Source organism: Neopsephotus bourkii, unplaced genomic scaffold (genome assembly GCF_033783945.1).
Source record: "Neopsephotus bourkii isolate Nb327-2 ecotype Australia unplaced genomic scaffold, CSIRO-AGI_Nbou_v1 NB_1181, whole genome shotgun sequence".
Taxonomy (NCBI): domain Eukaryota; kingdom Metazoa; phylum Chordata; class Aves; order Psittaciformes; family Psittacidae; genus Neopsephotus; species Neopsephotus bourkii.
This window is the reverse complement of record NW_026901666.1, coordinates 337689-358098: the sequence shown is the minus strand read 5'-3', so window position 1 is coordinate 358098 and position 20410 is coordinate 337689. Positions and strand designations below refer to the sequence as shown.

General features: G+C 37.5%; 1 protein-coding gene across 7 annotated transcripts in view; it reads left to right on the top strand.

Annotated features, from left to right (window-relative positions):
• The window catches only part of GTDC1 (glycosyltransferase like domain containing 1), a 202838-nt gene that overhangs the window by 77505 nt on the left and 104923 nt on the right, over positions 1-20410 (top strand). For 6 of the 7 annotated variants that reach the window (XR_009726990.1, XR_009726991.1, XM_061363695.1 and 3 more), the window contains exons 3-4: positions 15389-15556; positions 20057-20230. The exons of the other annotated variant lie outside the window; for it this stretch is intronic. Coding sequence is in view for 4 of the 6 variants with exons in the window: in XM_061363695.1 (XP_061219679.1) it covers positions 15389-15556; positions 20057-20230 (342 nt within the window). In the remaining 2 variants the exon portion in view is untranslated. The remainder of the gene's footprint in view (positions 1-15388; positions 15557-20056; positions 20231-20410) is intronic. 7 annotated transcript variants of the gene reach the window in all.

The window sequence follows — 20410 nt, the reverse complement described above, 5'->3', positions numbered from 1 at the left end:
AACTTTTTTCCCCACTTCAGTGTTTTTAAGATACTTTCATTCTGAAAGCCCTTGAAATTCAGATTAAAAATTTTTACCTTATTTTTTCCACTCTAATTGCATATGAATGTTTTTTTCCTATAGTGGCACTTCCCATTTTGGATTATTTTTCTACCTCTGCATATTATGTGATTTCTTGTTAAAGTGAATGACAAGATGATATATGACGCACTTGAGATGGTATTGAGAGCAGAGTATAGTTGGAAAATTGCAGTGATAATTTTCTCTTTACATCTCAAATTTACACGCAATTGAGGAAAAAAAAAAGTGTAACAGGCAGCTCAAGAAAAACATAAGGGGAAACCTTGAAAAATTACAGGGAAATTTCCATAACAGATACACTCATAATGCGGGTTTAATAATGATTTCCTGTCATGAACTATTTTTATCATTTGCCTCCTCTCTGACGTGGCATTCTATTTAACATTTTTGAGAGCCATGTTTTAATCAGATTAAGCTCAAGGAAAACGATAGGTATCTGTTTGGCTCATGACTTCTGCTTCTGTTTCTGATTTAGTCACAAGACTATTGTTGCTGGAATCTTTTAAAACCCAGTTTGCTTCCATTTGCAGCCGGGGCGGCTCACGGTGTGCGAGCCCAGAGGTTGTGTGACAGGGATTTTCATGATATATGCGCAGGGTACATTATGGAATTATTCTATAAATTAAAGAAGACTGATGCAAACTGTCTCTTTTCCTTGTGTGATTAAATAGCTAAAAATAGCTATCTATTTTTAGTTTTGAGCATAGTAATGTTTCTTAGGAACAAACTCACCCAACGCAGTGTGCTAGGAAAGGCTGGTCATGAATAATGCTGCATTCTGATCTCCTTATGTAAAAAAAAAATGCTTAGTAAAACAGTGGATATTCTTGCATCATTTTATATAGTGTGCAACTTTAATAATGCTTCCCATGTAAGAGATGGCATGAGAAAAATATATAAATAGATATATTTTAACTTTGGTGTTTTCATTTCATTAAAGAAAGCAGGAAAGTTTGTAAGCAAAATTCTGAGTTAAGTTCTTCAATATTCTGCATGTCCTGCAAATTTAGAAAGTAACCAGAAAAAAAGGTACTGTATAATGTTTTGGATTATTGGTTGTGCTTGGATAGTTGTAGGCTTAGCACCTCTTTCCGTGATCTCAGCATCTTGGAGCATGGGGGAGCCTGGTTTTTAAAGAGCTCTGTCTATACGTGCTTCTGTAATTTCCAAAGGAAAAAATACATATATAAAATTTCGAATAACTTCTTTTGTCTATTGCAAATACATTTTTTTGCCTGTACAGTAGAGACTATATTCAACAGCTCAGTTTGTATTGCTTCCTTCAGTGTATTATTTATTTGGTTGACATGCTAGAAAACTGCAAGCCTAAGGATTAATATAGGTTATTAGTTACTTTCCATAATAAAATTAGCTGACCTTTAAATAAGAGCATTATACAGGGGATCTCTAAGTGGAAAAATGACAGAATTCTTTTTTTATCACGGTAGCCATTTCGATTACTAAATCTTACAGTCACTGTTTAGAATGTACATGTTGTGATTAAATGTTGCTCTTGACTATGTATTTGCAGACAAAAATGAAGTGGAATTTTTTTATTCAAGATAGAATTTAACCCCTTTGTTACATCTTCTGCCAGTTCTTATATTTGATCACATTTGAACAATACAGAAAAAATGAAGTTGCAACTTAATTTTCTAAAACAATGAATGTCATTTGGAACCAACAGCAGTGGGAGTTTTCTGTGGTTTTTATTAAGCATGATTATATGCAGATTCCTTGAGTGCTCCAGCAGACTTTCTTGGGTTGCTATCAGGCATACGTGATGTACGCCCTGTAGCTGGTGACATGCAGTTCGCTGTATCAGCCTGCTATTATTTATTTATCTTTCCAGTGTCTAAATTGCTCTACCATTTTAAAGACAGACATAGTATAAAATAGGATCTTGCACATGAAGTTTATGTGCACACCATTAGTTTTTACATTGGGAACACAATACACCTCATTTCCAAATCAGCTACTAAAGCAAACTTTCCTAATGTTTTCTTGTGTTAACCCAGGGTTTGTGCTAAGTAATTGTAGAAACATACATAATCATAAATAATCATGCATAATCATAGAATCAAATAATGGCATTATTAATTGTGCCATTGTCTAGAAAAGAGCTTATGAGTGCTTTAAGGATACTCTGTATTTTTATATTTAAAACGTTGATAATTATCTATAATGATCATATGGCCTGGATTTCAGGTGAACTTCAGTACAGCAGCACAAGCAAATCTGTAGTTTCTCAAATTTTGACTAGGTCTTATAACATTTGTTGAAATCCTTACAAGATACTCATCTATTTGTAGCATCATATAGGTCTGTCTCCCCATCTGTCTCTGTTTTTCATGACAACGAGGCTCTGGTACTTTCTTTTTTTTTTTACTTCAGTACTTATTCATTGAAGCCCACTGTAATGCTGTTCCTATCACAGATATTTGTCCAACAGCTTTTATTGATAATTTGTGATAAAAGATTTCTTCTTAGGGAGAAATTTTAACCAACAATGGGTGAATTCAATTTAATTAGATTTAATTCTATATGTTAGAAAAACTAATGTAATCAAAACCTACTTGTATACTATTAAATAAATAAATTACTAACATAGTGTGGTGCCAGAATCTAAGGAGCACTAAAAAAAAGTAGGTTTTTGAATTATTTTCTGCTAAGCCGTGTTTATTAAGGAATTCATACAACTTTTATATTTTAAAAGTAAGGGTTCAGGTTCCCTTCAAATAAATCCTTATTTAACAGGATATAACTGACTTTTTTTTTTTTTTTCAGTATTGGCAGCCTGACTAGAATAGTCTCATCTGGTTTAACTAAAATCTTTGCATTACTTGGCGGTGGTTTCTTTTGTACGTGGTGCTTAGAGCTCATTGAAGCTCAAACGGTACAGGAAATGCAAATCATGCAAATCATCCTCACGCTGACGATGTACAGTGGCGTGATTGAGCAGCAGTACGTATGGCTCGTGGGCTGACCACATGAAAGAAGTCATTTAAACACCAGATGAGCCCAAGCTGGGTTATGTTAAACTATGTGTGAGCTTCAAAGCTTATAGAATAGCATCCTTTTTAAAAATAAATTTATTTTATTAATAACACCTGTGTTGAGTTTTTAAACAGTGAGAACATGTATAGATGAATGTTACATTAAATATATGCCTTACTTAAATCAGAAGGGCAAAATTTTATTTTTTTTTTGTGGATATTCAGGTATGCATTCATATTGGTGAAGGTAGACAACAGTCTAATGAACTACAAAAAAAGTCCAGTTCATGTTTGCTGTACATAAAAGCCCAACTCTTCTCTGCCTTTCAGGTAAAAATGAAAATAAATGGAAGGTAAATGGGAATTTTGCCTGTGTAGAAGGGTTAAGAACAAACTTTCTGTAAGTGCTTTTGAGTGGAGAGAAGAGGGAGGTGGAGTGCTTGCTGCTTCAAATTTCTTGGGTAACTTAGAGAAAATCCTGCATTCCCCAACGCCCCCCCATAGTTCTTTAAGAGCTCTCTCTCTGTAGTTTCAGGGCTGTATCCTTTAAATAAAATTGAGCCCTCATCACACTCTGAACCTAGAAGGTGGAGTGGTTGGGAGAGTAGCTGTGGTGGGAACCCTGGGCTTCGTTCAGCAGCTCTTGTGAGATGGATGTGTACAGACCTATAGACATGACCTGAGTAAAGTCACGGGTAGAAAAATAAGAATTTTTATACTAATCTGGCAATAAAAAAAGTGGATGGTAAATTCTTAAAGACATTGTTTCTTTTGGTAGCACTCAACATAGGTGGCTCTTTGGCTTCTAGTAAGAGTCATATTAGTTTTTGTGGTTTTGTTTTGGGTTTTATATTTTTTTTTTCTGTTTGGTTTTTCACAGCCCTCATTTGCTTTGTTTTGGTGTTTGGTTTTTTTTAAGATTTGAGATTCATTCAAATAATGTAACATGACACAAAGCTGGAAAACGTCAATCTTGAACTGTTTCTGTGTCATCTTGTTTACTTTTTACTTGAAACAGTAGCCCTAAGGAGGTCTACGATGGGACTAGTCAGAACACTGTACTGTATCACTCTGATGTGTTTAATTTTGGCATGATACTTTTCGCTAGTGCCTTGTTCCACCTTGATTTTGTTCTTTCTACTAATACACAGTTTTTATGCTTCATCTACTGTTTTCTTTCCCTTAAAGTCAAACCATAGGTCCTGCATCAGGAGAGGAAGATTTCCAATCTCTTGAAATCATCGCAAGATGCAGGGAGAAGGAATATGGTAAATAAATAGTTTTCCTGAGCCAGTTGCAGAGTCATCCCTTACGGGAGGACATTCATGAGACTTCTGGCACAGGCTTCTGGGCATGCGTTTACACATCCAGCCCACACTTAGTATTTTAATAAAGGCAGGAATTTAAGTAAAAGGTAATATTGTCTTTTATACTCAGCACAAGAAATACCAAGATAGAGGAGCTAACAGAGAAAGAGAAAAAGATATTTTACTACTTGTATCTATAATAGTTTAATGTAATTTAATATCTATTTCAGTGTTTGGTGGGAAGTAAAGATTACTTAAATATTTGTACCTAAGAGCACAGAGCTGCAGAAAGATTTTTAAATTTTAAAGTTAATGAGTTTCTTCCAGAAGTATATATAGATATACTCAGAAAATTAATCCCATATGATTGTACAGCTTCCAGTGCTCTAGAACTTTTTTGGAAGTACTTTCCGAAGAACGTCTCTGGTCACCTTGACAAACAGCTTGAGTAAAGTTTCCTTTTCAGAAGCCTATGAAAGGTTTTACTTGTTATGCAAAGGCATTGCTGGAAGAAACCTTGGCCAAAACTATTTCACTTTGCTCAGGTTTTTCAGATATGGAAGCTTGTCGGCCAGCTACCTCGAACAGATTTTTAGCTTTCTGTGGTGTACACAGTGATGATTCTGTGATGATTTTTAGCTTTCTGTGGTAGTACACAGTACTAACAAATTGGCTGCTGTCAACAATTTTCCTGGTCACAGTTTAAATAGCTTAACTCAGAATGCTTCACAGTTTTATGGTAGAATTCAGTAGAAGTGCAGAAAATATATATTTATATAGTATGTATGTGTGTTATGTGTATGTGTCATATATCTTTGTGTGCATGCACACAAACATATGGTCATAAACATGTCCTATCTGTGCCTGAAAATATATCTGAAAATACTGAATGCATGGTCTCATAAAGATAATGGTTTGTTTCATGACATCTGGCAGGTATTGTGGTGATCAGGGTCCATAAACAGTGATGTGATCATAGATGAGTTGATTAATCTGTAGACTGTGATACTCGCCTATCTTCACCTCTGGCTTGGGCTCCTGAATTCTCACTGTGTCCCTGATTCTCTTCGTCCCCCATGATAAGCCAGCTTTGGCCTCAGTTTCTTAATCTTCAAAATAAAAGGATCTAGTATATTCTTCTGACTTTGTTGCATATGACTTCAAGGCCTGCGGTGCATATTTCCCTTTGCATGTTACTGGGGGAAATACTGGTCATGTAGCACTGGGTGCTTTATTTAATGCTAAAGGCATTCAGAAGTTTCAGGATGTAACGGTTGTATGTGAAATCTGTTGGGAAAAGTTAATTTGTAAAATATATGGAAGCCTAAAAGCATTATTATTAGATGATTATTTTATTACTGGATTCTTCCACATGTGGAAATTCTTAAAATTTTGTAGTGTTGGAGGTTTGGTTTCCCTACTCAGGTTTGCTTACATTGATGTTGTAAAAGTTGGCCAAACATGAGTGTAAATGACTTACTGGAGTTGTTAACCCTGCAAAACTCCCAGCCAGGAGCTGGGGAAGAAAAATGGGCATAAGACTTCACGTTCAGAACTCTCAAATTCCCACACAAGTTAAGTATATTCTCTTTTTCTTTGAATTGTCTCCTGCATGTCTGCTCTTGCATTGGTCCCTTATATCCCATGTCAGAAGCTCTAAACTACCTTGCCCAAGCTGCAAAGTTGAGACCTTTTAATTCTTTTTGTGTCACTGGTGGCATTATAAATAAAAAACTGTTACGTGTGAACTAAACACTTAAAATTATGTAAATGGAAATTTACAGAAACCAGCTTATAGTATATGCCCGACACGATGCAAGTTCTATCTAATAAATATACGTCTGAAAAGTTGTATTTAATCCAAATGCTCTCCTTTATGACCTTCAGCCATGTTTGTAGAGAAACCTCTCTTAAAGCACTTAAAGCTTAATTCAGAACAGACTAAACAATTACCTTTTGAAAGTCAGATGAAATATGTTTGGCAGCTTTTGAATTTATGATAGTGTTTGAATCACTTCTTTGAAAGCTCACTTCATTTGGTCATTCAGGCATTTTGGTGTAATCGTTCAAATCCAGTAGCGAGGATGGGCGTCGTCAAGGTAGATGTTATGATCAGAAAGTATAGTGGCTGAAAATAGTGTGTGATAAATGAAAACTGACATTTTCCATATTGATATGCTTTTGAATATCCATCTACCTGCTGTCCCTGTGTTTTTGGTGAAGTGTGGTTGATAAATATCTCCATGTGGGTAGGGGGTTGGTCCTCAAATTACAGGTCTGGAGACTCTTAAACATTAAAGTTTTATTTTAATTACTTAGGGAACAGAAGTGTCACTTTATCTTCTGTTAGTATCAGTGATGCACGTTTGTGCACCAGTGTGTGACTAGTACTTGTAGGAAGAAAAGGAAGAAGATTGACACTGCACGATGTATAGTAGGACTATATCATGAACACAGGGCAGAAAGATTTAAATTGTGATTCTGATTGCCAGTTCACTGATTACATTGAATCGTTTTCTCCGTTTTTATTAAGACAGGAAAGTTGCCAATCTGCCGCAGCAATAGATATTATAGAAGTGTGAAGGACAGTTGGGACAGTTGGGAGAAATAAATATTTGCATTTTCCTTATATTTTTTGTAGCATTTGATTAAGATATGGTAGGGGCTTATACATATATGAATATGAAGGAGTATGTGCTTTGTGAATATACACTGAATTCACAAAGTTATTCCTAATGTTCTGTAGTGCTGCCTGCTTCTGACAATATCTGATACAGATCATATGCCTCTAAAAAGAGAAGTACCTGAAGCAAAATATCCTCATGAAAACAGGTTGGAGATACTCACATTTGCTCACTCGCTCTCACTTGCATGTTACATTTTGGCACGTTGTATGAGCAGGTAGCATATCTACTACCTGCTGTTGAAAGTGTTGAAGATACTGAATTATTTATTCCATCTTCTGCACTATCCAAACTCGTTTTGGGTAGTTTGACACATCTCGGTCTTCCATATGGATACTTCATGGTGACAGAGTTGCCAGCTGCTCAGGTTTTATGACAGCCTTGTTTTTTTCAAGGAGTGTATTAGTTTTCTGCGAAGAATCCTGCTTTTCCTGAAGTTCCCATTCTTAGGCAGTTAATGCTGTGAATGGGATTTTTTTTGGAAAATTAGCTAAGAGCGTCTATAAAGGTATTTTTCAAAGGACTTGATGTTTGTAGGTTGTGCAAAATGCAATCAGAGCCATGGGATATTAGAAAAATAAGAAATCCATTTGCTAAGAAAGCTAAGTTCCTTTTAGCAATAGTCTTCATTTTTTTAAAAAAAGTGTTTAGATATCAAAGTGCGTAACAACATACAAAACAGTTTGAAATACTTTGGGGAACAGGATTTTTGGGGCACTTGAAATGTAGGACTAATGGGTCTGCTAAGACCCTGCTCATTTTCTCTGCAGTTGTGCAATGTGAGTGGGTCTTCTGTTGTTTTAAAATATAAAATGTGTAGACCTGAGAACTGGGGAAAGGTTTGAGTTTTGAGTCCACCCAGACTTTTTAAACTAAAGGCAAATCAGCCATTGTCTTACTTTGCCATTCGTTAGTTAATTCAGGCATCTATTCATATAAACCTTTTTAAGGGAAACTCATTGTTTTGGTGGGTCTGGGCTGCAGTGAATTTGTTTCCTCTTCAGTGAGATAAATCAGTGTCACTTGCAGTGAGGTCCTTATATCCATGATGTTGACTTTCTCCTCTGTGTCATCCTGGATGCAAACTGACACCAGATGACGTGAACTAATACTCCTCAAAGTTTGTTGTTCAGGTTTACTATTGAATAGTAGTGTTCTGTTTAGTCTTAGGACTCCTCCATGTTGCCACAATCTCTTGGGTGTACTGCGTTTTTCATGTGCATCATTTGACGTTTGTTTTTTCTTTAGAGTTGGGCAGAGAATTTACCCAGTGGAATGAATTTGCAGAATCTAAAACAGTAAATAATGCTATTTTATTTAAATGCTTTCTGATTGAGTAGAACATTGATTTTGCAAGTCTTTTTCTGTAGAAAAGTCTTTTCACTATACACCACTTTGTTCTGTGGGGACCTTTGTGAATTTTTTGCCTTCAGACACTGTCCTTCCTTTGTTTTGCTCCTACTTTTTTCTTGCTCCATCACAGCACATATTTGAGCAGAGTTAATCCTTACATCTTATATAAACTTTCAGCAGTGGTTAATTTTCACTAATGGGTTATTCTGATTTGCCTATGCTCTGCTCTAACAAGATTCCTTTGCTTCTTTATTTAATGCTCCTGAAATCTGAGGGAGGAAGATGATGTGGATTCATGGCTTTCTCCTTCCCCTGTCACCACAGCAATAGCTTCTTGGTCTTGACCCCTCTCTTCATGGGAACAGAGAGGACGATGTAGCCCATGGTGAACAATCTGGCCACTCAAGTAAAAATGTGCATCTGTCAGTAATTAATTGGAGCCAAATTTAATTGCAAATGAGGGAAAAAATAGTACCGTGCATTTAATAAAATTCAAGAAGCTTCAGTGTTGTTGCCCCAAACCCAAAGCAATCCAAACAGAATACACCTCACTTAACCTTAAAAGTCTAGAAGTCTTATGTGTCAGAGTTTCTTTCAGGTTTACGTCTTGATGTTAAATATGGAAGTAGTTTTGATTAACTTTTTCACATCCTTTTCAGTATCCTTTTGATTTAAAGGTCACTGAAAATAGTGGTAAGTTTAAGACTAGTTCTTAACCAATTGTGTCAGCTGGGGATCTGGCCCCAACTTGGATTCTGACATTGATTGTACGTAAATAGTATGGTCAGCTGGTTGAAAAAAAGTTTCAGAGAGGTAGGAAGGAATTGAGAGAGAACCCAAGTAATTTACAAGTTAAATAATGCATTTATGCAACCTTATGAATATTTTACATGTGAGAGATTTGCTGTTATTCAGCTTCAGCCCCATTTTAGTTTTGCTGGATAACATCAGTGGTGTCAGCAGGTTGAGACAAGATTCTCAGGAATTCTACATGTCCTGATGGAGGTCTGAAAATTTGGATGGCATGAGGGAATGCAGGAAAGGGTGGGACATGAAATAGTGGGGCTGGAAATATAGCCCCCTTCTACTACAGCTGTGTCAAACAGCAGATGTACATGCAGAGAGCTGAGAGGGTTTTTTGGGGTATGCTATATATGAAGAAAGGGGAAATGCATTTGATTTCTGGGCAGTATTCTTTTGGAAAGTGTGACTAAGGTCTGTTGCAGTTGGAACAAAAATTTCAATGATAGTATCCAAAATAATACACTATAAAATGAGGGGGAATGTACTTTTAAACAAAAACCAGGATGGTTTTGGTGGTGTTTTTTTTTTAAACAAACAAACAAAAAAAAAGGATTGGTAGTATGAGTTCAGAACAAGCTATTAATTTCTACTGTATTTCAGCATACAAGGTAAGCCCTAAACCCAAAGCTGTTGGGCTGGTAGCACCATGAATATTTATCACTGTGATTATATGTATGTATAGTAATTACAGGAAGAGGAAAAAATATTTTTCTTTACAATTAATATTTGTAAATGTTTATGAAAGTTCTTAGAAATGGATAAGACGAGCACATGGCCTAATTAAGATGAAAAGCATGACAACTCTTGTGATTTGTTCTGAAAACTAAAGAATGTTAAAACAGTAAGACTTAATTATTTCTGTAACATATTAAATTATGCTTTATCTAGAAAACCTGTATGAGATATATCTGTAAGCATTTTTGACATTTGTACATGTCATGTAAAAAACTTACTGTTAATTTATTTATTATACTGTCATATATTATTACTTACTAGTATTTACTTTTCAGAAATGCAGAGTAATCTATTGTTTAAAGGCAAACCAAAAAGCATTTTATATCTGATTGAAAATTGTGTATTCTTGGAGTAGTGCTAAAAGTTCATCTTAATAATATAAAAATGTGTTTAATGATAAACAAAAATAACTGATCTGTATATAACATCCCAGGCATTAATAATGCTATTTTATACACAAGTTCATTTCAAAAAGATGTTCAAGCCAAATCTGAACTGCGGGGTTGAAATCAAGGAAACTGTACAATGGAGGAACCAAAGTCGTCAGGTTTGATCTTCAGGAGCTTGAAGACGTTATCATCTTTGAAACTCTTGCAGGTGGTTCCCCTAATGGTTCTTGTTATTTACTGTAAAATTTTGGTTGGCTTCTGAAGAACTGGAGAAAACAGCCATCAGCAGTGGTGTGACTGTGTGTTGTGTTTCATGGTTATTGATGATGATTTGTTTGGTCATAGTGTCTGCGTGGTGTCCTGTGGCACCCTGACTTCGCTCTGCTGAGTGCATGACAACTGTGGCCAGAATAAAAACATATTTGGGGTAAAAACCTGAGGGTTTTGAGACTCTCTGCTGTAAATGAATATATTTATAGATACAGTATAATGTGGATCTCTGCAAGAATGAAGCAGTCATTGCCTGGTGAAAGCATGGTGGGATTATATGCTTCCTGGTGTTCAGGGTTTTAGTTCTAGATTGATACAGACCCTTCTTCCAGCATCATGCTCTCCTCCTGAAGGGTGGATGAATGTTAATTCAGTCAGTGCCATCTAATGAGCAGTCTTTTATTTTCTTTTTTTTTTTAGTGCCTGTTTCCCCTAAAAGGCTCATATTTGTAGCAATATCCAAATCTAACTCTTTTATTGTAATACTGCACCTTGCAGACAAAGAGTGCTTGTACCTCTTCTCTGGACAGCCAGATATTTGATCATGAACTCATTTTACTGTGAATGTAGTTGTTTTGCGGCAGAGATTTATAGCCTTGGATATAATTTGCAGTGCAAGAGAGTCCCTGTTGCTGTACAGGATGGTACCCTAAAGTAATCCTCTTTTTCAGAGAGAGCTGGGTTACCTGATCTGTAATACAAATTGTGGCCATGTTCGTCAGCCTTTTGTGCTGGCAGATCTTCTGCCAGACAAAGCAAATAGTCCAGGTACTGTTTTAAACTTGCCTGGTGAATTGTAGAGTTCAACCTCTGTATCCATAGGTATACAAATATGACATGTGTGGTCACCCAAGGGGAAGGCTAAATGTGTTTTTAGTTAAGTTGCATGAGAATGTAATTGAAAGATTTAGGGCAATGCTATAAAAGGGTAAATCATGGTTACGTGACACACAGAAGATTGGTAAAGCAAAACAAAAATACTTTAGCACCTTCACTTTTATAATTTGGTTGATGTAAGTGGAAAGCTGTACTAGTCAATTTTGTCTGCTGGTAATTAAAAACAAACAAACAAACAAAAGTAAAGGCTTCTGTATTTTACTGATTTTCAGTCCTTTGGTGTAAAATAATGGACAAGACAGTAGCAAAGGTCAGAACATTCTCCAGACAAATTGCAGCTCTGAACCTGCAAGCACCCTCTGCTTTCTTCCCATGAATATTTGTATTGAATGTATGGTAGTTCCTGAGAAATCAGCACTATTAAGTGATTCAGATGAAACATGAGCTTAATGTAAGACCAGACCTTATGTGAATGGTGGTCCTGAAATCTGACCAGCTTCCACGGCAGTGGGGCTACTGCCTGCGTGATGGTCTTGCTCTATGGAAGGACCATAGCATAGTAAAATGCTTGGGGATATTTTGGAAAGGAGAGCTAGGGTAGTTCCTTACAAATGTGACCTTCAGTGCAGGTTTTGTGAGGATTTGCCCAGTCTGTTGAAGTGGACTGTATATATTATGTGTTGTAGTGTTTATAGGTTTAGATAAGAATATCATAACAGCCATTGAAATGTGTGTGTGTGTGGGGGGGGGGGGGGTGTTGTGAGATGGTAGGTTAATGATGTAGCTGTTAATTTGAATTAGCAGTCAATTTAAATATAGGTTTCTCTTACAGAGACAAAAGTTGCAATTTAAGGCTCTTTGGTGGTCTAAAAACAGCTTAATTCTCTAGTAGTATGGTAATAAGTACTAATCCAGTTTATGCAGTGATTGTAGTATGTCATGTTTGTGAAAGATTGCCTAACTCTGCTTTCTCTTGGTTTTATGTTAATTTTTTTAAATTAAACATAAAACCTTATAACATCTTTATGCTGAGATAAACTGTTCAATTTAACTTGTGCTCAAGCAGCAGCTGTCAGGAATTATCATGTTTCAAGCATTCTTGCCGTCACCTTGTGTCTCTACCTCCTGGATACAATCCGTGGGATGATAAAGCTCACCTTGTTAGGATTTATTACTTAAATAATAACCTGAGGTAAAATGAAAGTTGATGTCACACAGAATGACAACTGACATATATTTATGTTGCATGTTACATTATAATGAACTTCTCTTTCTTCCCCTTGTAATAGGTGTTAAATGGAAATACACTCCAGCATATACTCCAGTGCCCTGTGTGAGTCCATTAGCCACGTATGTGGCTGCTCTCTGGGCATGTTCATGAGGACTCGTGCTGTCAGGTGTTATTTAGGCTTATAATGCTGGAGAAATTGGTTATCACTGGTAGTTAGCAGCCTTTCTGCCAGTAAAGAAACAAGTATAAGAGCATCTCATATTCATTTGGTTTAATTCTGTGTACTCATATTTATTGGGTTAAATTCTGAAATGCTGTGAAGTAATGCAAGGTAATCGGGAAGGGTATTTTCTAATAATATCATCACTTAAATGGATTTATTTTTATTTTTTTTTCTTGGTGTAAGAAACGTAAGCTGTGTGATTTCAGGCTCTAAATCTGAATTTGGTAGTAATCGCAACAGTTTTCTCTTGACACTGGTTTACTGATGAGCTGGGCAGTGATAAGTGGTGTACTTGTTAATCAAGTCTTTGCACTTTCCGTTTACAGCGGAGAAAATTTGGGTCTACTTCTTAAAAGCTTTTCAGGTTTTTGGCCTTTCTTGCATTATTAAAAGCCCACCTTCAGTGCTCTTGAATTCCACCAGTTTGTGTACACTAGTACTGCAAACACTATTTTCCTTACCTGTGGATATAGCAATTATTTTTTTTCATATTTCTCTCTTAATTATTCTGTTGGCCATCTGAGTTAGTTGAGATATTTCAGACCTACACAGTTTTGCCTAAGCTTATATCTTGGATCTCATCTCTTGTGCTCCCCATTGTCCTTTTCTCTCCAGTTGTGATGTTAACCTTGGCACCCCCACTATCTTCTCTTTCCACTTCTGCTTTTGTGCTTTATTCTGCAATGCTTCCTGTGTTTTCAATCCCAATTGCCATCTCTTTTTTTTTTCTCTATCACGTAGTTAGATGCTGTCCTGCATTGCTTCAGTTTTCTTCCTAACTCATTGCAGAAAGTGATTTCCTGAAAAATTGGGGAAGGATAAACCATAATACAATCCAGAAATAGACAAAATTTTGCCAAGCAACCAATTAATCTAATTTTTGTAATATTTGGGGTCTGTTTTCTCCTGTTTGTATTCTTTTGTGTACCTCTAGCACTAAACTCACAGCCATTTCTGAGCAGGCGTATTGCATCGCCTGTAGGAAGCTCTCCTGCCTCTGCTTTGAATCTGGCACCCAGGTCATCTGTTATTAGTTTTCATGACAGATTAGTGATGACTTAGGGAAAATTATTTTTTCCTCTTAGCATGGCTTGCAATAAACCCAAGCTCATATCCTAATTGGCATTCTGTTTGACAGTCCCTTAAAATGGTCAAATATTTGATGAACATTCATCGTATATAACATTCATCTCTTACTTTCAGAAGCCTTTCAGATCAGCATTGACTCACGTTGATGAAGACGGATACAGGATCTGTTCTCTAGGAAGTATTTATTCTGTAGATACAGATTATCTAACAACGGTGTATGTTACTGTAGATGATGATGTGCTATACGGGATACTTGGGGAAGTTCACGAGTTTTAAGGTTGACGGCCAGAAGCATGAGTTTATAAGATTTCTGAAGTAAGTTTGGCAGTAATCTTTAACACAAATTCATGTAAAAACAGGAAGAATGAGAAAAAATAGAATGAAGGATAGGAATAAAAAGAAACATGCTATGTTAAAAAGTAGTTTATTAAAGCTATAATACCCATTTTCTATATTTTTTCCTTTTTTTTCCCTTTCTCTCCGTTTTGATGAGAAATGTCTAACACAAATGTCTGGCTCTGCAGTTCTCTGTAGGTTCAGTATTCAGTTTGCTTGGAAACAGCGCTAGCAGGGGACAGGAGATGCTCACATACTTTGGTTGAAATGCAGGGAAATCTGCCACTGGTTACAGTAGGGTCACAATTTCATATTACACATTTAAATACATTCATTTTCTGATAGCCTGGGAAGTTATACAAGGCTAAGATAGCAGCTTGTTAGTGTTGTTTGTGCCTGCTTTATATAATTGAAGAATGCATACAGTATTATAGACTCTGGAATAGCTGGAGTGCTGCAGCAATTCTAAAAGGGTGCAAGAGTAGAAACAACATTTCATTATAGAGGATACCTAATAAAAACGTGAAAGTAAAACAGAAAAAGGGTGGGTGTGTGGGGGGGGAATAGAAAACCAGACCATTCTAGATAAGTGCAGTGCATAAATCAAAAGGGTTTATGTCATAACATGAACATGTACCATTCCTGCTCATATATTGAATTTCAGTAGTCAGTTGCATAAAGAAGTAAAGTGTAATGAAACTGGCAAGCAAAGTATTCCCTAGTCAGCCTTATCTTTGTTCCATTTGTCCTTCAGATACAGCTTTTCTTGCCTTTTTCAATAAAATCCATCCAGCTTTTTTTTTTTTTTTTTATTTTGCATCTCTCTGTAACCGAGCTGGGAAGACCAATGAGATTTGGTGCTTTTCTAGTTGGTTTCTTAGCAGCTGCTTTTTAAGAGATCAAAACTTCGAATGCTGCTACATGGTATTAAGGCTTAGCTATTGATGTGTCCCTATAGGGGTTATGTTTTTCTTGAGGAGGAGGGAGAAGGGGAAGAGGTGACCCCTGTGAGCATGCTCACAGACAGTAAACACTGCTCTCCTTGTTTTCCAGGATCCTCTTTGCAAGCTCGGTGCTTAACCTGGCTGAACTCACTGCCCTCCGCCCTGACCTTGGCAAATTGAAAAAGGTCCTCTACTTCCATGAGAACCAGTTGGTATATCCTGTCCAGAAATGCCAGGAAAGGGATTTTCAGTATGGATACAACCAGATTCTTTCATGGTAGGTATTTCTCACGTTGCTCCTTGTTAGTTAAGATATCCTACTGTCTAAGACCTTGCAGCATTGTAAGCCTGAGGAGTCCTTCTCCACATAGATGATAGCCCTATAAGCAAACTGAGGTACTTACAGAGTCCTGAAGAGAGGTCGATAAAAGCACTGTGGCAGAAAGAATCCACTCTATAAACTTATCCCTATTGTGTAATGCCTACTGATGCTCTGTTGGGCTACTATGTTGTACCCATTAGTGATGGGGATTTTGAACTATGTCTTGGCCATAAGTGAGATGCTTTATTTCATGGATGCTTCGCCAAGCTGCAGCTAATCAGCTCTTGCTTGGCCATAGCTTTTACTGCATCCAACTGAAATTATATAGAGGGTTTTAGGGAAATAAACAGAAATTAAAATGTACTGCAGCACTTTTCTTGTGAAGAGAGGGCAGTAAACTTACCAGATAAATCCTTATATTTCTTTCATGTAGCATTCAGAAATTGTGTAGTGCTAAAATGCCCACATGTTTTAAAGGCTGTGGCCCTTTATTGTTGCTAAAACCAAATGTATTTCTTGAAAATGAGTTAACGAAAGAAGTTAATAACAGCAACACTGAAAAGCTTTGTGGTTAGACACTATACAGACTAAAGCGAAACAGCAACACTTTTTTTAACTGAAATCCATTTCCATGATCTTTCTCGCCTGTTAGTAGGAGAATTATTAGAAATAGAGATTGAGCATTTTAAGGCACAAATTAAGCTTTAGTATCTTTCAGTTGGTACTGAAATTTCTCAAATAATGGATCTCTCTGCTCTGGCCATTCTGTAGCTGCTTCTGCCACTGCATTTGCAACATGTTTCACTTATTGAGCAGTAAAGATAAGGAACTATAGTGAAGTATTTTTTGAAAAACTGTAGCAGCCATTTTCAGACGTTACAACAAAAAGGATGTATTTTTTGGCACTGGGGCAAGGAATACCCTTTATATATATATGTGTGTATATATATATGTTGCTTTGTTATGGCAGTTATTTTTCACACAGCTATTGTAAACTGATGAACATCCTCAAAATATGCATTTTTAAGATTATAAAAGTATCTTTTTTATTAATGAAAAAAAGATGACTTCCATTCTGCCTTGTTCAGACTGCAGTAGCTTCTCCATGTAATTATATGATATGTGTGTTCCATTTCTGTTGCTGCAGAAACTCCATTTCTAACAGCAGATAGAAGCTATCTCCTCTGTACTGTTAGTTGCTACCTACATCTGCAAAGAAAGTCATCTTCCCATCTTCCAAATCTATTAGAAATAGGAAAATATATCTTTCCAGTTTTGCATAGAGCTTTTTGGAGATGATTAAAATAAAGAGCACTCTGAATCTTCAAGTTGGTGCTTTGGATTATTAAGAAAGATTTTATTTTTTTTCCCTCCCTGCTATTACTGGAGAGTTAACGTAATAAAATCACACTTTTCAGTGGTGGCTGATTCCTTTTAGCTGCTCAGGCAGTGATGGGATCTTTCTAATTTGACAGTGATATGCAGAGCCTGCAGGAAAAAGTTAGGCAGGTTAGACTTCATGCGCGGGAGAAGCAGACATGATACAATTAGAGGCTTTGCTACGTGTCAGAGAGCAGTAAAGAAACGTGCCATGCTCCTGCACTGTCTCATCTCATCTCTAAACCGATACAGCAAAGACGACTGGACCATTTGTGCAAAAATGAGACCAGTGGGTTAAAAACCATAGATGTGGGAGAGTGTGGAATTCCTGCAGCCTGCTTGAAAAGGATTGTTTTTCTGTTGTGGGTCTTTTTGCTTTTCCTGCTGACTACTGCTGCTTCGGTGAGCAGTGCCAGTTTTCTCTTGACCAGACAGCTGAGAGATGCAGTGAGGATGAATGACAGCCTCTCACCTCAAATATACTTTTCACCAACCTAGTGACTTATGAACACATGTCCTCAATGTATCTTGTGACCCATGGGTCTGTATCACAATATATAACATACTGAGAAAACCAACTGGCCATAAAGCATTTCTTACCTCAGTTAGTGTTGTGTGTTTGCCAGTGTAGCTAAGATTGTGTCAGCACTTCCAGAATAAGCTTTCAGGTTTTCTGATTTAACGTGTAGATGAGGCCCTCAGTGGCATGGTTTAGTGGTGGTCTTGACAGTCCTGGGGTAATGGTTGGACTACATGATCTTAAAGGTCTTTTCCAACCTAGCTAAGTCAATGATTCTGTAGCTCCTTGATTTCTCCAGGCTAAGTGGAGAAATAATACCTATGTTATCGTTTAACCTAATTTTAAAATTGTTGATCCATGTGATTTTAAAACAGCAGTAAAGAACAAAACATGACAATAATATGCCAATTTTCATCAAACATTTTTTGATGCTTTGTGCTATGTATTTTGTATGTTATAAATTATTAATATAAAACATACATATTTGGTGGGTATAGTTCTAATCAAGATTATGTATGCATAGCTTAAAAAAACATTCCATATCCCTAATAACCTGCTACCTGCCACACATGGTCAGTTGAAGGTAGGTTAATCAAAAGTAAGTTGTCCTTCAGTAGAAATGAGTATTTATAGAATCACAGAATAGTTAGGGTTGGAAAGGACCTTAAGATCATCTAGTTCCAACCCCCCTGCCATGGGCAGGGACACCTCGCTCTAAACCATATCACCCAAGTCGTCATCCAAGCTGGCCTTGAACACTGCCAGGGATGGAGCATTCACAACTTCCCTGGACAGCCTATTCCAGTGCCTCACCACTCTAACAGGAAAGAATTTCCTTATATCCAATCTAAACTTCCCCTGTTTAAGTTTTAACCCATTACCTCTTGTGCTATCACTACAGTCCCTAAGGAGGAGTCCCTCCCCAGCATCCCTATAGGCCCCCTTCAGATACTGGAAGGCTGCTATGAGGTCTTCATGCAGCCTTCTCTTCTGCAGGCTGAACAACCCCAACTTTCTCAGCCTGTCTTCATATGGGAGGTGCTCCAGTCCCCTGATCATTCTCATGGCCCTCCTCTGGACTTGTTCCAACAGATCCATGTTCTTTTTATGTTGAGGACACCAGAACTGCACACAATACTCCCAAGTGAGGTCTCACGAGAGCAAAGGTGCAGGATCACCTCCTTCGACCTGCTGGTCACGCTCCTTTTGATGCAGCCCAGGATACAGTTGGCTTTCTGGGCTGCAAGCGCACACTGCTGGCTCACGTTCATTTTCTCATCAACCAGCACCCCCAAGTCCTTCTCCACAGGGCTGCTCTGAATCTCTTCTCTGCCCAGCCTGTAGCTGTGCCTGGGATTGCTCTGACCCAGGTGTAGGACCTTGCACTTGGCATGGTTAAACTTCATGAGGTTGGCACCTGCCCACCTCACAAACGTGTCAAGGTCCCTCTGGATGGCATTCCTTCCCTCCAGCGTATCAACCGAACCACACAGCTTGGTGTCATTGGCAAACTTGCTGAGGGCACACTCAATCCCACTGTCCATGTCAGTGACAAAGATGTTGAACAAGACCAGTCCCAACGCCTATCCCTGAGGGACACCACTCATTACTGGTCTCCAGGTGGACATTGAGCCATTGACCACAATTCTTTGTGTGTGGCCATCCAGCCAGTTCTTTATCCACCGAATGGTCCCTTCATCAAATTGATGTCTCTCCAATTTAGAGACAAGGATGTCGTGTGGGACAGTGTCGAATGCTTTGCACAGGTCCAGGTAGATGACATCAATTGCTCTACCCCTGTCCATCAGTTCTGTAGCTCCATCATAAAAGGCCACCAAATTGGTCAGGCAGGATTTGCCCTTAGTGAAGCCGTGCTGGCTGTCATCAAGCATCTTGCTGTTTTTCATGTGCCTTAGCATGCCTTCCAGGAGAATCTGCTCCAGGATTTTGCCAGGCACAGAGGTGAGACTGACTGGTCTGTAATTCCCTGAGTCATCCTTTTTCCCCTTCTTGAAAATGGGGGATATATTTCCCTGTTTCCAGTTGTCGGGAACTTCACCTGACTGCCATGATTTTTCAAATATGATGGCCAGTGGCTTAGCAACTTCATTTGTCAGCTAACAACTTCATTCACCAGCTATAAGGAATTTCCATTTTCTTCCATGTTTACTTCTGCTGAAGTTTTGTTACAACAGGCCTTACCTCTTTATATTTTAAGAGATAATGACAGTAATGCGGTTTTCACCATTTTATGAATGGAATGTAATCAACAGATAGAATGCGATGTGCTCCTTTAGATTAGTGTTAGCAATTTGTTACTTAGTTTAAAAAAAGTTTAAAAAATATTTCAAAGAGTGAATAGACAGAAATCAAGACATTTCTGATTAAGGTACATGTGTTTCTCCCAATTCACATGAAAAGGCTGATTTTAATTAGCATTCCACTTGCACCTTTTGTTTGTTTATGAGAATATGTGGCCTATTTCCACTGCATGCAAAATAATTCCATTCCTTTTGTGCAGCAGTATGCTCATTAATCTTAACCACTTTTTACAGCTTGGTTGCTGATGTTGTGGTGTTCAACTCTGCTTTTAATATGGAATCGTTTCTTACATCCATTGGAAAATTTATGAAGCTGATTCCTGACCACAGACCTAAGGATTTGGAACAAATAATCAGACCAAAGTGCCAAGTTCTTTATTTTCCAGTCAGGTTTCCTGATGTGAGCAGGTCAGTACATTTTCCACGTCATAAATTGCTTCCAGCCTGTCAAAACTCTCTATTTATGGTGATGTTCCAACTAATCAGCTAAAGCCTTGTTAATGAAAGAGTTTGATAACATGCAAAATCCCCTAATTGATAAATGTATTTCAATAATTAGAGGCTATTCAGGCAGTGTCTGATCTGCTG